We start from the raw sequence: 17,248 nt of genomic DNA, 5'->3' as shown, positions 1-17,248 counted from the left end.
AGGGAATTCCATAAATGGGGTGCCAACCACTGAAAAAGCTTTCCCCCTTGTAGAGGCCCACCGTGCCTCCTTTGGTGAGGAGATCTGGAGGAGGGACTCATCGGATGATCTTGAGTTCTGGGTAGGTACTTAGTGGAGAAGGTGCTCTTCAGATAACCTGCTCCTAAGCACTTTGAGTGGGTCTGGAAACAGACTGGCAGCCAGTGTAGATGGCAAAGAACTGGAATAACATGTTTGTATCAGCCAATCCCAGTGAGCAGTCTAGCTGGTCTATTTTGAACTAACTGAAATTCCTGGACTGTTTTTGAAGGCAGCTCCATGTACAATGCATTGCAGTGATCCAACTGGGAAGTTACCAGAGCTTGAATACCTTTTGCAAAATAATATCTGTTGAGATAGAGTTGTGGCTGGTAAATCAGGTGAAGCCAACTGAAGGCACTCCGTGCCATGAAGGCCATGGATTTCTAGTGACAGTGCTGGATCTAGGAGCCTCCCCAAACTCTGAACTTGCTCCTTTTGATGAGTGTAGACCCCTCCAGAACAGGCAGGGCACCACTCAACTGGACAGATGCACCATCCATAAACAGTACCTCCATCTTTTGTGGGTTGATCTCAGCTTTTGGCCCTCATCCAATCCATTAACCTGCCCAAGTACTGGTACAGAATATCAACTGCCTCACCTGTGTTATATGAGAAGGAGAGGTAGAGCTGGTGTCATCTGCATAGTGAAGGCATCTTAGCTGACATCTCTGGTTTACCTTTTCCTGTAGTTTCAGGTAGATGTTAAAGAGCATAGGGGATAAAATGGAGTCCCGAGAGACTGCATAATCCAAGTGCCATGAGGCAGAAGATAATCTCGCAGCAGCAGTTCTGAAAATGGCCATCAAGATTTGGATTTGCTCCCATGCTGGCATCCCAGTACAAAAGCTATTCACACTTTATATTCAGAGTCATGCTGCTTGTGATCCCAAAGATGGTATATAGCTAACATATAGTTCAGTAGATCTTTAGCTTAAGGGCTTTATTCCCGGAAGATTTGTACCAAAATCTCTTTTGAAGGCCATAAGTTGGTGGACATTCATAACGAATTCCAGAATGATATACTATCTGAAGAAGTATTTCCTATCTTTAGTGGATCTCATGTTCTATGAAAGAAAAAGAAAACAATTTTCTCTTCTGCTTTCTACATACTGTACATGCAATGTTTTATGTAGACTTCTGTCATGTTTCCTGGCTCTTCATTCATTTCTTTTTACATTTGTGAGTTCCAGGTATTTGTCCTCGTAGGGGTATCACTACCCTTTCAGAAGGTAATATTGAGGCATGGTTTTCAGTGCCTAAATCTAGAATGGGGAATGTAACATTACAAGATCAAATATAAGGTTTTAATTTCTAAAATTTTTGAATGAAAATACATGTTTGTGCAGCTAAGTCCAGGAAGCAAATACATTGTGGTGATGGTTTTACATGTGCAGTGGTTGCCTTTCAGTATAATCATGGAACATCCTTGCAGCACATTCTTAAAAATTATGCTAAATCCTGATTGGAACTCTGGAGCCAAGGAGTTATACATTATAAGTTTTGGTCATTCTGACTAGCGTGCCAGGGTTGTTTACTAACTTAACTTAGCATGGGACACGGTGGCTCTTCTATCAAGATTTTATTAAGCTTCAAGGCGCATGCTAGCACAACTCATTCCTCAGTTCTACAGAGACATGTCCATTAATGCCATTAACACTGTCACACAGTTTGAAAGTTCCTGAGTCTGCACGCTCTTGCCCATAGCTAGCCTTTTTAATGCCGTCATGGGCATTTAGAACCACTGTGTACCACTGGCACGTAATGAAAGCTGGAATTTGCAGTAGGGAGCATAAAACATTTTGGTATGCATGGCAGTGGTTTCATGTAATCAGTCATGGACAGAGTGCAGATGTGCACACTGATGTCTGACAACTACAGGGAGTCCAACTGGAGTGTAACAAATTGATCTTTTATTTTTCTGCATTAAGTAGCAGCCATGAATCTAAGTGGTTTAATACATGAATCTAAGCAGTTATAGCCTCTCCTCCGAGGCTACTAATAGCAACTCTGTCAGTGGGCAGAAATTGTCTTAGAACCTCTATCATTAACATGTGGCCACAACACAGGATGGTGTTTCTTCCTTATCATTAAACTTAGTATGAATATATTCCTGCCTGAAATAGTATTGTAGGCATACTATAAAGATATCATTTCTTGTGGAATACCTTGGTGCCGGAGGGGACTGTTTGAGTAAGCATAGCCTAGCTAAGGCATTGCTGTGAACTAGAGAAAGTTGAAGATGACTTTCATACTTTGATGCTTTATTTTTCCATGGAAACTCCAGGGGTTAAGATAGGATATATTGCAGGATAGATACCTCCAGGTATCTGCAGATACTAGACAGGGGATTTAGCAATCTCATTTTGAAAGGCTGTTTAATTGAGGATTTTAGATGCTAAATGCTTTAGTCCAAATAGGCTGGAATTTGGAGTGTCTTCTGAGATCAAAGTTTAAGGTAACCAGTATTTTGCTGAAATTACTGTTTTAGGCTATACTTCCTGATTCATGCTGGTTGTTTATAGAATCATGAATAAACTGCATGAAAACAAGTGCAAACTATTTTATGATCATTGTTCTACTTACAACTTTATGTAACTAAAGAGGTTAAGGCAGCAACCCGAAGAGAAGATCTAAAAGCCATGCACAAAACTGTGTGTTACTGAATTGGAATTACTTTAGTAATCCCAGTTTAAAATCATTAGGGGTTTATTGGACTTGCTGGCTCTGGAAGACTGTGGCTTGGATACTCAATTCCAGATGCAACACGCCTGCAAAATGCTGATGAGGCAACTGTCTGATTTCATAATAAACAAGAGCTATAAGCCAGTTTTCCCCAACCTAGTATCTTGCATACATGTTGGACTACAACTGGCATCCTCCACGTGTTGACTGGAGATGTTGACAATTGTAATCCAACACATCTGGAAGGCACTACTGTTAGTTACAAACGTTCCTGTTCATTCTCAATTTTCTAGATTTTTGTTTGTTGCTAGTTTGTTGCTGTACTGTTAAGATGCTGGCTTTCTAATGACTTGTTTCAGAAATACTGGACACTGAAGAAAACTGAATAAACTAAGAACTGGTTTATGGCATGACAATCAGAGGAGAATATTCTGGTCTGTGAGCATTCTGAGTACTTTCAAATACTCATTGATATGGACCCTGTGGGTAACCTCAGTTCGTCCTAACACACTTTCTGCCTCAGTTCCTTTTTTGTGAAGGAGAGCATGTGGCCCAAACTGGAAATGAAAGCCCTCTCCAGGGCAGAGAAGAGCAGAACATAGTAGAAAGTGTGCTTTGTATGCAGAAGGTGTCTGAGAGCCACCACCACTTGGTGCACCTTTATCTTTTCCAGCCTGGTGCTCTCCAGATGTCTTGGGTTACAATTCTCTGCATTCTGCTTGGTCTTGGAATATGGCTCCTTCTACACATCACACCATTCAAATGTATCAATAAAAGGACTTGCTGGTTTAATGTTGCCTTGGGAATCCTCCATTTCCTCCTTTGTCTCTTATTAATGCACTCAGTAGAGAAGTTTTGAAAGTAAAGAGTGTGAGTGAGAGAGAGAGAGAGAGAGAGAGAGAGATGCATGCTAATGTAAACTAGACACCATCAGGAGCATTTCCTGACACTTGCAGAGGAGAAGAGATTGGGGTGATTTCCTTTTCTGCCTTTTCCTCCCACATCCCCAATATTATATGTGTAGCCTTTACTATGTGGGGCTATTAGGGCTGAGTTAGTCAAGGAACCGGTGGTGGAGTGATCATCCTGAGTTACTTTTGAATTGTTCACGGGACATTCTTTTGCAGAACGTCCCTTACATTTCTCCCTTACATTTCCAAAGCTATATTTCATTTCTTGAATATTTTGGGTTTTTTCATTTAATGTCTTGAATTTGTCTAAGGAGTTCAAGGTCTGTAGATTTCTGTCAGTCAACATCCATATGAGGTAAACTAGGTTGAGAATTTAAGGGTGGACCAACGCTACTGAGTAAATGTCATGGAAGAGTTGGATCTGATCTTGAGTCTGAATATATCCATTTGTGGTAGCACCTTTCTTTTCTAGTCTAGGCTCTGAAGCTAAGCAGGACCAGCCTTCATTAGTACTTGGAAGGGGACCACCAGCCTATTCTAGGGCTGTGGACTAAATTGGGAAATCCCCTTCCCCATTGCAGAAAAAGATAATGCAAACCACTTCTATACTGTTGCCTAGAAAACTGCATGGATGTGTCCATATGGTCTTCAGAAGTGACTCAAAAGCATCTTTTCCTTTCATTCCCACTAATTTTCCAACATTCTGGCTTTTACAATATGTTGGCTGCATTAAACCTATTACCATACAGCATACATAGACTTCATTTTTGTGGCTTGCATGCATATCATTTTAGAAGTCTAGTTTAGAAATACCAGACTGGAAAGAAAGAGGTCACATCTACAGCTAGAACAATGGGCCAGTTCAGTCATATCAAGAAACCAGAACTCTGACTTAGCAGGAACAAGTGAGCTTCAGCTGGTACTGGCTGTATAATTATTCTGCTGGGTTCCTCTTGCCAACAAGAGCAGATAAATAATCTCTTGCTCTATCAGTGGTTGGCTTAGTGTTGCACGCAAACCGGTCCCTCTGCCTCATTGCTCTCCTAACATGCCAGTTATGTAAGCAACCTTAGGTGGTTGGAGCAGCAGAGTGTACCAGGATGTTTTTTTCTCAACCACAAGAAACCAAACCTGATCAGGGTGTATGAGAACTGCAGGGTAGAGTTTGGGATTGTTCTGCTTCAAGAGGTCATTGGAGGTTGGCCCAATGTTCTCCCTGCCTTCTCGCCAATCACAGTTTCCAAACTTACTTTGGCATTAAAAGTTCATCTGACTCCAATCTAATAAATTTTGGAATCAAAGAATCCGTATTTCAAGGGCTGTAGTGTCTCTAATTTTTGGACTTTACCTGTCTCTGCCATTTGAAAGCCATTAAGAAGGTACCTCAAAGAAACAATTTGCCACATTTTGAAAAGCCTCTCTGGGGTTTCCTCAATGTCAAAACCGGTTATATAACTCTGACGCGCCCAGAAGGAATATGACACAAGATGCTTTATTTTGAATACCAGTGTTGTCTCCTCCTCCGTCCCACTGAGTTTCTTCCCCAAAGCTTGGGTAGTAAAATGAAAATCAGATGCTTTTCCTTCAGGAAAAAAAAGTTCTGTGATCTCTGGAATTGTTTTAAACACAGAGGTGCCCAGAGAATGGGTGCACAGCTGAGTTGCTGAAGCAGAGGCAGGGATATCAGTCCAACCTCAGAGTTTTGCAGGAAGAGAGAGGAGATGGGCCAGGAAAAAGCTAAGCCATTTATTGATTTGCTAAAGTTACGCCCTTCACACAGCCATTGGCTGCAGGTGTGTATACATTTGGTAAGGCTTAGCTTGGCCATCCATCTACTCTCTACTGAAGGTAAAACGTTTCAAAAAATGAAGGTGTCTTCCAATTTGTGGATTAAAAAGGCATCTCTGGTGAATTTGGCTATTGAAATGAAACGAGTGGAAGAAGGAAACTAGTATGTTTAAAACGTAAACTTTTAACATTTTTAAAATTTAAAATTTAAAATTGGAAAAAAATTAAATGTTAAATTAAAAATGTTAAATGTTAAATAAAATGTAATTCTTTTTTAAAAAATTAAATGTTAAAAAAATTAAAATGTAATTTTTAAAAAAAATTTAAAATGTGAGGTGATAGATGCTCAGATTGTTTTGAACCTAATCCAGGCAAGACTGTTACTGCTTGATGCAATGAGTAATGGCCATTTTGTGTGTATGTGGTAGATGCCATTTTCCTTTGGCGTACAAGAGGTGGTATATTTTGGGAAGAACGAATGGCAGCCGCTACCATCATCATCAGCACAGAGCCCTGTTCTTTTACAATTACTGTCAACAAAAACAGTAATTGTAAAAGCAGGCTGGGAGGTCACATGTGGTTGGGTCCATGCGATGGTTAATACATCCTTGGGAGAGGGGGTGTTTCTGGCAGCCTTTAAAGAGGCATTGGTACACCCCCTCCTCAAGAAGCCATTGCTGGACCCTACTGTCCTGGACAATTTTCGTCCAGTCTCCCACCTCCCCTTTCTGGGGAAGGGTGGTTGAGAAAGTGGTGGCTTTGCAGCTCCAGAGGGTCCTGGAGGAAACAGACCCCTTTCAGTCAGGTTTCAGGCCCGGTTATGGGACGGAAACGGCATTGGTCGCACTTATGGATGATCTCTGGCAGGAGCGGGATGGAGGCAGTGCATCCATCCTCGCTCTCCTTGATCTCTCAGTGGCCTCCTTTTGGGGCGGCTCAGGGAGTTGGGGGTGGGCGGCGTAGTCTTACGCTGGTCCACCTCCTTTCTCCAGGGCCGATCCCAGTCGGTGTTGATAGGGGAGGAGAGATCGGCCCCGCGGCCCCTTCTTTGTGGGGTGCCACAGGGATCAGTACTCTCCCCTCTCCTTTTTAACATCTACATGAAACCGCTGGGTGAGATCATCCGTGTCCTAACAGCCAGGAACCACGCTGAGACAAGGAATAGGTCTCTAGTGTTTTATTACTGCTACATAACAGAGAATCCTAACAAACTGAAGAAGCGTGGGAAAAACCCAGACATATAAACCCCAAAGACTAAGGCGGGCCCGATCTGTGTCTCTTTGAATGGCCACCTAATTCCTCAGTGCTACGCATGCGCTTTACAGCCTGGATGGGAGCCCCCTGCTCGCCATCCTCACTCATGACAATCCGTCACCATGGGATGAGGTATCATCAGTATGCTGATGATTCTCAATTGTATATCTCCATCCCCCGGGATGTAAGTGATCCCCCATCTGTAAGTAAGTGATGCCGTGACCACTCTCTCTGAGTGTCTGGGGGCTGTGGGGGCCTGGATGGGAACAACAGGCTTCAACTGAACCCTGGTAAGACTGAGTGGCTGTGGGTTAATGGTTCTTCTGTATCCGGGACATTACATCTCTGGTTCTGGATGGGGTTGCACTGCCCCAGACAGACCCTGTGCGTAACTTGCGGGTCCTCCTGGACTCACGGCTCCTGCTCGAAGAGCAGGTGGCAGCCGTGGCCAGGAGAGCCTTTGTGCAGCTACATGCTGTGCACCAGTTACGCCCCTTCCTGGACCAGGAGGCCCTTCGAACAGTCACTCATGCCCTTGTTATCTCTCTGATAGACTATTGCAATGCGCTCTACATGGGGCTACCCTTGAAAAGTATCCGGAAGCTTCAGCTGGTCCAGAATGCAGCTGCGCGAGCTGTTTTTGGAGCCCCCAGAAGGGCACATGTAACACCACTGCTGCACAAGCTGCATTGGGTACCAGTTTGCTTACGGGTTCAATTCAAGGTGTTGGTTATCACCTTTAAAGCCCTACATGGCATGGGACCAGGTTACCTGAGGGACCGCCTCTTCCCCATTACATCAACCCGTCCCACCTGATCATGCAGAGGGGGCATGCTACGGACCCCATCTGTAAAAGAATTTCATCTGGCGGGGTCCAGGAAGCGGGCCTTCCCTGCAGTAGCTCCTGCCCTGTGGAACATGCTGCCCCTGGAGGTGAGATTGGCCCTATCGCTCCTGGCCTTTTGGCGGAGTCTGAAGACCTGGTTCTGCCGCCTCGCTTGGGGTGGAGAGGGGAATAGAGTTACATGGGGATGGTTGTTATAGACCACTCCTCCCACACTTGGACTGTTTTAGATGTTTCATCGCTTGGATTTTTTATTCTTTATTCTTTATTTCTATTTATAGTATTTTTTTACTGTATTTTACTTTTTGTATTATTATGACAGTTTTAATCGATCGTTGTAAACTGCCCAGAGGCCTCCGACGGGAGGAGATGGGCGGGGATAAATTACATAAATAAATAAAAATAAATAAAATAAAAACCTATACAATTTTTTTTAACTTAATGCCTTTCTGGAAAAAAAAAGATTTTCCTTGTATGTGTCTACAAGCAAACAAATAAACAAAAATTAGTAGCATTCGCCCATGTATATTGACCTTTGATAACATAAAGCTTTTTTGTTTCTGAGAGTCGTACTGCGCCTGCTCAGAGAACAGTTTGGGTGGTAAAGGCCACTTGTCATACTTCTGTCCATGTCTTCATTCCTAGCAATCATTCCAGAGAGATGGAAGCTATCCAAATATATCCCTAATGACAGTCTTCTTGTTCTTCTTCCCTTTTCATTCTGCTGGGTGGAAAGGGGTAAAGGATATGCCAAATACATGGAAAATTAAGCTGAAACCCTACATTGCTAGCCCTTTGAGTCCTACATTTAAAAAGCTTTGGGAAGAGATGGAATCTCAGAGAAAGCCTCTTCTGCAGTTGGGCATTCCTGGCTTGTGTAAAACGTGCCTGTAATGTGGGGTGTTTTCTTGTATCTGCCAGCATGTTTTTAGAAGGTGCATCTAATTTTGGAGATTTATTTTTTTTAAGGATTCCAGATACAGACTACTGGGCAACTAAAGTAGCTGTCTACTGAAGTAGCAAAGAAGGCATAGTGTGTCCCTTACTATAATGTAAGGGAACAAAAGCCTCAGCCTCTGTAAAGGTTTTACTTGCCCCCATGTATTGGAGCTCCCAGTGTAGATCCTCCTTTTCCTATGGGATGATCAATATCTTAATATTCAGCTTGCATCCTGGGATTATGTGTGCTTCAGCAATCTTCTCCCTGTTGCTTGTTTTCCCATTGGACTCTTCTGAACATTTGTCTGTGTCCTTTAATAACAATAGTGACTAAGATGATGATAATGGTGCTACTTTTCTTAAATATTTGGTTTTGCTTGAACCCATAATTAACTACTGCATGTTAAATAGGTTGTGCCTCATTGTAGGAAGGACAGTGATAGCAAATCAGAAATGAGTCTCTGCAAAAGGTCATACAGGTTGCCCTGTGTAGCAACTATGTATGAAGAACATTTAGGGCAAGGAGGAGGTTACATGGAAGACTGTGTCACAGCTGTAAACTTATCCTACCTTCTTGAATGCAGAACAGGCTGTTCTGGAAACGAGCACAGTCCATGCAAAAGAGCTGGAGAGCAAGCAGTCAGTCCAGGCCTCTGACATAGCATGCTGACCCCCCCACGGCAGAGGGAAACAAGAACATGGGTAATCCCAGAACCTTTTGGCACTGGCTTAGTCCAAAACTACATTCAGCCCGCCCTCCTACTGGCAAACAACCATTAAACAGATTGCTTCCAAAGAATGCAGCCCTCAACAGAGGGAAAAAAATAGTTTCCTCAACTATTTGCGTGCATAGAACTAACTGTGATCTGATGTGCATAGGAAGATGCCTTCTTGGCAGAAGCCCTGAATGGTCTGCACCAGCCTGCCTTAAATCAGGTTGCCTGAATTGCTGAGTTTTTTTCCAGGGATGGTGGTCTACTTGCATTTGGGGACCATAAAACATGGTCATGCTGACTGGAGATAACAGGAGTTGCAGCCAACACATCTGGAAGGAACCAAATTCCCCAGGCTTTCATACCATGTTCTATATGTGTAATTCATGTCCCCCTTCCTCTGATATAAAACACAAAGCTACCCATGGGAGAAATCCAAGAACTGGCCTTGGAAGTTTTTCATGGGAACTGCTCTCCTTCCTCCCCAGTAATGAGGCTGTGTGGCCTTTGCCTTCTCTTCTTTTTGTAGGAAGATCAGTAGTAGGTAGGATTGCTAGGTAATTTGTTTATGCCATCCAACTCAAACAGCACCCGGTGGTTTATAATAGCTTAGAGAGAGAACTTTTTTATTTCTTAACAGCTCTGTAATTAGGATAAGCTAAGCTATTGGAAGCTAAGCAGGGTCAGACCTGGTTAGTAGTTGGCTAAGCGATCTCAACTGGGCTGTAGGCTAGATTGGGAAGTTGAAAACATTTGCACTGCTGCCAAGAAATCTATGTGGCCGTGTCCATGAAATCACCAGGAGATGAGCTCAACTTGAAGGAGATTACCTTTGCGTACCGGGAAGTAAGAGAACTAGGTCAATACATCTGCTGATCACTTAAGCAGGGGGAAAAATGGAATCATTGTTACATGAGCATCTGATACACTTTGGCTTCATTCTTCTCTGGGAGGTACCTCATGCAAAATTTGGTGTAAATAAGCCACACTTTGTTGATGCGTGAGATTGCTCTGGCAGGATCTGGACACAGTCTTGCTGCTGGTGGGGCTTTCTGAGTGCTTGCTTCCCCAGGAACCTCCTCTGTTCTGTCACTGGGCTTGGTTTCAGTGTCTGATGAGGCTGAAGTGGCTGTGAGGGAGGCTGGGCGTGCCAGCTGCTCCTGGATGCTTTAGTGTGGTAAGAGCTCCTAACATCCACTGTCCTACCTGTGATTAAGGAAGAAACCTGAAGTAGGGTAGCCTCTGGAAGTGTCCCAATCAAGTAGAGAAATGCTGTAAGGGAAGGCTGCTTATAATCTGTGTTCCTGCTACTGTTATTGGAACTATCAGTAAACATTTAATTTTGACTAACCTTGAGAAGTCTTAATTAACACAAAAGACCAACATGTTGCCCGTATAAACCTTCCAAGGGAGAAATAGTCACTTTTGCATGACTTGTACTGGCTTCTGATGTTCACTTGCCTGAAAGGCAAATCGTTCTCGTTTGTTCCTGCTGGCATCTTTAGCTACAGTATACTTTTCAGAAAGGCCTTGCTGAAAAATGAATGGTTTTTCTGGTGTAACTTGAGTTATGTGTCTATGTTATATAAACGTGCATAAGCATTTTATATAATGCAGTTCTGGACAAACTCCAGCGTTTGTTAAAAAGGACCCTTGTGTGGTACTGTGAAATATATCAGAATGTTCAGTTCCAGGAGCACCCCTGGAATGGGTGGAGAGAAGGTTAAGAGACAAAATGCCCTCAGCCTTGAAAAAAGGAGCTGAGGAGTAATTGAACAGCACTGGTCTCTGGCTGTTTTCTCCCTTCCTCCATAAATATCACCTGCAGGTAATGTGAAAGGTATAATAAAGTAGAAGGACATCACCAATCCATAGTAGCAGAAAATTCTTTCCTCCTTTTCTGCTGTTTTTGATGGTTGCTCATTAGACACACTTCATAAGTGGTTCTGTTGCTAATATTCCTAGGAGCCTGCACCAAGCTATGAAAGCCAGCTGGTCAAGGACACACACACACTCCTCTAGAGAGCCCGAATGCTAGGATTGTAGGACTGCTGATGGCAAGACTCAGACCTAAGCAGATGCTGATCTCTTGTCCTGATTGTCCAATCAAAAAGAAATTGATTCAGTGACAGTAACTGAAAACTGATGCCCCAAATGCTTTTTATGTTTTTCTGCTATAGAAGGAGTTGAGGCCTCGTCTCTGCCAGATGAAGAAGGGTCCCAAAGGGTATGGGTTCAACCTCCACAGTGATAAAGTGAAGCCAGGCCAGTATGTCCGGGCTGTGGATCCAGATTCTCCGGCTGAATATTCCGGGCTGCAGCCTCAAGACCGTATCATTGAGGTATGCATTGTGGGGTGCATTGTTGTAAATGAATTAACATTGGACTAACCTAGATGCTGTCTTCTCTCAGGAAGCTGATTAGATGTAACTTGTGATCCAAGGGTTGTGCCAGCTTAACCTTTTCTAAGCTTTTCAAAATCATCTCATACACCCTGCTGTTTTTAAGCCAAAGTAAACTGTCAGTGAAATTTGAGAAATAAAATACCCATTACCTGATTTGAGAGTAATTTTTGTTATATAGCATTTCTGTGCCCTGCCATAAAGAATGTAACACTGTCTTTCCCAAATGCCATTAACTTGCAAATGAGTGGAATTCTAAAATTAGTCCTTGTCTGAGACCTCACCTGTGTAGGTGGGTTTCCTTATAGATCAATGTAAATGGATTGTTTTAGCATAAATTAAGATCTTTTTTCCTTGGCTCTTCTCACTATTGTAATCTTACCTAGCAGCAGGGTTCACCTGGATGCCTTAGGCATAAGAGCTCAGTAGCTCCACCTCCATGGTGCTGCTTTAGAATCTTCAAGTTGGTGTCACTAATTATAGCACCATCCAGCAAGGCATGTCCCTGCCCTAAGGAATTTACCAATTAAATTGGGGCATGGAAAAGCAATAACAGGAGAACAGCAAGATGTTGGGGCAAAGGTGACAGGGGAAGAATATGCACTTAGTTTAGAAGAATATCCTGGTTCCTGCTACTGTTTTAACACTGGTTTGAGAATAAGCTTAAGCCTGAACTTGATGCACAGCTTAATAACCACAGTAGGATATGTTGGATGTTGATTACTCAGGCTTAGATCATATCGAATAGCCCCTTTTAAAGATCAGAGGGAAAGTTAATCGATAGGGAAGTTATGACCAAGTCTGGGAACCGAAGACAAGTAGATCTTCAGCACTGCGTCATTTCACAAAAAGGCTTTTGAGTGGCTAAGTTAGATGAAGACAAATGCCTTTTTTGCTACGCTGTTTAGGGATTAGCAAAGGAGTGAACAAACCTCATTAAAATCAGATGTTTCTGAAGCAATTAGCATTGGATTGCACAATCAAAGCTGTCGGGCGTGCATGGCTAGAGATGAAGCTACACAACAATGTAGGTATGTGACATTTTATGCAAACTCCCAACCACCCACTTGCACAGATGCCTTCATAGTATGAAATTCTGCTGCAGTCCTTAGGGAGAAGCGAACCTGAATGGCACTCGCTGGATGCAGGCATATTTTCGGGGGATACGGGTTTGGCCAAAGTGCTTCATGGAGTAGAATGTGAAGGATAAGAAGGCAATTACCTATTCTGCCAGTGTATAAGCTAGGAAAGGGAGTGAGATAAACACATACAGCTTCTGCTGTATGTAGGTTTACAGACCCATGAGTAACTTTCATTCCTATAAAAAGATAAGCATAAGGCAAATGTACCATAGTTCATTATTTTTATGTATTGTATTTTTACCCTAAAGCGTGCTTAGTTCAGGCTTCTACAGATCAACTGCACAGAAAGGAGATCTAGCAACTAGGTTATTTGATGCTTCAGTATGTCATGAAACCAGGTCTGGGCAGTCTCGCTTGGTCGGTGTTGTGGGAGCACTGGGTGTGACTTCTGTGTTACATGCACAGTTTTGCATGTGCCCAGTCGTAATGCCTTTTGGACCCTGGAGGCATTCTCATAAATAAAGATGATGATAGAGCTGGTACTTGCTATGTAGCATGCCAGCTACCCTTCTATTACGTTTTAATTAAAATATTCTTTAAAGCAAGATAAGAAGTTTCCCAGATTCTGAGGGAGGTGTCAGAAGGATGCTGGTGCTCACAAGCATTATGTTGCTGCCCCTGCACTGAATTATCGAGCAGGTTTGGCAAATGGACAGTGGCCCAGTTTATGGAGAACCTGCAGCGCCTGCAGGGGGAATGGGCAAGGGAGGTCAGACTGGGGACAGCAGTGTTGCACTATCATGATGTGATCCCCATCTCTTTTCTGTGTGTATTGCAATGTTGCATGTACTGTATGCCCCCAAAGGGCAATGCTTGTGGTGTTACACCGCAAAGGCTGCTTTCCTTATTCAGGTAAAAGCAGTGAGTTGCTGCAGGTGCCACTGTGGAGAACAAAAAGGAATGGCTTTTAGCTCAAAGTGAAATTAATATAAGGGCTATAATATGCAAGTCATCTACCCCGTTCTCTCAACCTGTGAGTGCATTTTGTACTTTTGTTTAAAACTACAGCTGATTCTCTTACTCTCTGCTGTTGAGTCACACTGACTAGTAAGAATGCCTGGGTTGTTCCTAATATGAGCAAGACTAATGGCATCTGCAAAAGGTCAGAGCTGGAAGTATCCACTTTCAGTCTAATTAAAATTCTTAAGTCTAATTTAATTTATTTTTATGATTTATAGATTGCCTTTCAGCACATGGATGCTCAGTAGGCTCTGGGTAGAGTCAGGTTTATCTTGCTGTTGCTGCAGACCAGCCACATCCACTCCTGACCTGTTTGCTATGTTATACAAGGCACTGCTCTTTTAAGATAACAAATATGATCAGAGACTATTTTGACCAAGAACTTAAAGCCATATTACCAGAATGTGGCTTTATGTTCTTGGTCAAAATAGTCTCTGATCGTATTTGTTGAGAAATTCAGAAACCTCAAACATGGTGCTTTTGAATGATAACATAATCTGCAGCAGACTTTAATGCCCATATTTCCTTCCTTCTTGAACCTTCAGATAGGGCAAAATTGGGATCACAGTAAAACCTAAATACAGACCAGTGTTGTGCTTCTGCTAGGCTGAAGTTTTAGCACTTTCAAACTTCTGAGCAGTAGTTTGCTTTAAATTTAAAGTAACCCAGTGACCTTTTTTTAGTCATGGAAATGGTAAGGATGCTTCCATTGATGGTTCCTACTGAAAGGTCTACCGCCAGAGGTAATAGCTTCCATAAAGATTGGCATCCTAGGAACATAGAGCTGTTCTTGAATGACACTACAGAGGCACTGGGTTTGATAGAATGCATCTGTTATTCTGATGTACTCACCATGTTGTGTGGAACCCTGAGCTTCTTTGGAAACCTATGTAAGACTTTTTCCGTAAGAATGCTAGTGTTGTTGGACAATTTTGGTAGAAAGCAATTTGTCCATCAGTAGTGACCTGGTCTTCAAGGAGTATGCTTCATGACCATTTGCAATGTGTGTGAGGGTTTCATGTCAGGTACTTGGAACTGGGTTTTAATGGAAGTGCAGTCCCTTGAAGATGGAGGAAGTTTTAGAGCCACGATTTAGCTCCATCTACTTCATGTTCACAAGGAGTGCTAAATTTGAAAAGGCAATGAAGCTCGAGAGCAGCCTTTCAACTTGGCATTGTTTTTCCTCAAAAGTCACAATCATAACCCATTGTTTGTTCTTGGTTATGATTCTGTCTTGCTAGGATGGCAGCAGCCTAAATATCCCTGTTCACAAGAAATGTTAAACCAACAGCGTACCATGCTGGTTAAGGATGGTGAGAGTTACAGCTTGACACATTTGGAGGGCACCAGAGGGGGGAAGGCTGTTTGAGGGAGATTTATGTTACCAAAGAAAAGAAAGAACTTCACTATATGTAATTCAGATAGTTAAATATAATATAAAACGATAGAGTATGATAGTTTTAAATATCCTATGATATTGGCAAAAAAGGACTCAGCTATGATGATTCCTACTGCTTGTTGGAGACAGGGCATAAGGTTTATGATACCATATAGCCCTGTACTTGCTATTCTGCTACTGCATACTTGCTATGTTGGTTGATGCCAGCATTTCTGAAGTTCCAATGTTATTGGGTGCCTGCCTGAATATGTATTTGTTTGGGCTCAGAACATGTTTCTTTCCTGGCAGGTGAATGGGCAATGCATGGAAGGCAAGCAACACTCAGACGTTGTTTCAGCCATAAAGTCTGGAGGAGATGAGACCAAGCTGCTGGTGGTGGATAGTTTAACAGATGAATTCTTCAAGAAGTGCAAAGTCATCCCTTCTGAAGCACATCTGAAAGGTGCGGCATTCATTTGCTACAAAAAGTATTCTTGTGGATTGGGTGAGATTTAAGGAGAAACTCATTCCTAAATAGGGATGCTGTGAGTGTGCTTGAATGCACCCCAGCAAGTTTTGAGGTGAGAATGGGCCTGCTGGATAGGCTGGGCAAGAGCCACCGACCCTTTTCATCTTTCCCCTCAAAGACCCCGTGCCTTCTGTTGGAGGGGAACAGTGCAGTGTAGCTGTGTCTGAGTCTTGGGTGGAAGTGGCTGATCTCACCAGAAACAAGACAGGAATTAGCAGTCCCTCTAAATATTAAATAAATCCTAATATTGCGGAGTGACCAGGAAGAACTTGCTGTATGAACATCCTTAGTAATTTGGTTATTTGACACAAAAGAACTAAAAAGGAGTGGGAGCCTTTGACTGGCTCATTCGGAAAAGCTTAGCCCATTATTAAATGAGCTACAAGAAGTTCTTCCATCTTTAGAAATATAAGAAGCTGCCTTTTCTTGAATCACACTCTTGGTCTGTTGAGCCCAGAATTATGGCTACAGACTGGTAGCTGCTCTCCATGGTTCAGGACTGTTTGCCCTTCTCAGGACACTTCTGAAGGGATGCAGCTGGAGTTTCCTATGCTCAAAGCATGTGCTGTCCTACTGAGGGTATATCTTCCATTGAAACAAGAGCAAAATGCCCCAGAGCTCTGGGTTAACTTTCTCAAATGCTGGCCAGGTTCTGCAGATATAAATGCTAAATGGATGCTAAATTTCATATAAATGAAATGGAATATTGGGTATACTGTACAAGCCAGTATAAATAGAAGGCCAGTCCCTGAAAAGCGTGCATTGGTAAACGGGGAGCTTGTCTTGGGAATGCCTTGCTGCTCTCCCCACAAATAAAAGTATGCTCCCTTGCTGGTATTAACCATGGTTTAGAACTACACCCAGATACAAATAAAATTTTCCTGAAAATCAGAAAGACTATGCCATACTGGTTTAAAGGATGTGATGAACTAGCACAAAGCATTTCTGAGGCACATCAAGCTACATACCTTTGCCTGAGGTCCCCAGCATTTCCAGCAATGGAAGGATAAAAGGCCAAGAAGGAGAGATACATGCAAGCTCACCCTTAGCACACACTATTGGCACTCAGATATCAAATTCGAGCTGTGTATTGTTGTTGAGATCTGCTTGCCTGGTCAAGAGCAGGCAACGCTTTTGGAACAGGGGCTGCTGTACTTTTTAATCTAACTATCTGAATAGTGATAAAATCTGGGAGGCTCAGGGAATGTTGCTGCCAGGGTTTTTGATTTGTGTCCTTTGGGGGCAACAAAAGCTAGCAGAGTCTTTGCACCCCTGTTTAAGTCTTTATTTCATCAAAGCAGCAGCAAACATTTCACTGTCAACATTTAGCAGTGCATTCATGGGAGCTTCATAAGCCATAAAATGGGTGTGGGAGGCACATATGGCCTGCAGGTTGCCCATCTCTGCTCTAGAGTCTGGCTTTTGAAGTTTGGCCTTGGAGTTCATGCCTGGCACACTGAGTGCTTCCCAAGGAGTCTATGTCCTGGAAGGGGAAGTCCCCATTACCTCCCGAACAGGGAGTAAAGAGCCCTTTGAGTGGGTGGCTGTGGTGGAATCTGTGCCTTCAAAAGATGTCCAGGGGTCCAAGTCAAATCTCTTTCTCTCTATACAGTATAGCATTGGAT

General features: G+C 42.9%; 1 protein-coding gene across 1 annotated transcript in view; it reads left to right on the top strand.

Annotated features, from left to right (window-relative positions):
* NHERF1 (NHERF family PDZ scaffold protein 1) overlaps nucleotides 1–17,248 on the top strand; it is a 64,192-nt gene that overhangs the window by 27,933 nt on the left and 19,011 nt on the right. The window contains exons 2-3 of the mRNA XM_063293229.1: nucleotides 11,393–11,554; nucleotides 15,404–15,557. Of these exons, the coding sequence (XP_063149299.1) occupies nucleotides 11,393–11,554; nucleotides 15,404–15,557 (316 nt within the window). The remainder of the gene's footprint in view (nucleotides 1–11,392; nucleotides 11,555–15,403; nucleotides 15,558–17,248) is intronic.

The sequence above is a fragment of the Candoia aspera genome, chromosome 2, assembly GCF_035149785.1.
Source record: "Candoia aspera isolate rCanAsp1 chromosome 2, rCanAsp1.hap2, whole genome shotgun sequence".
In the NCBI taxonomy this organism is placed as follows: Eukaryota; Metazoa; Chordata; class Lepidosauria; order Squamata; family Boidae; genus Candoia; species Candoia aspera.
The sequence above is the reverse complement of the archived record's forward strand: the minus strand, read 5'-3'. Positions and strand labels throughout refer to the sequence as shown.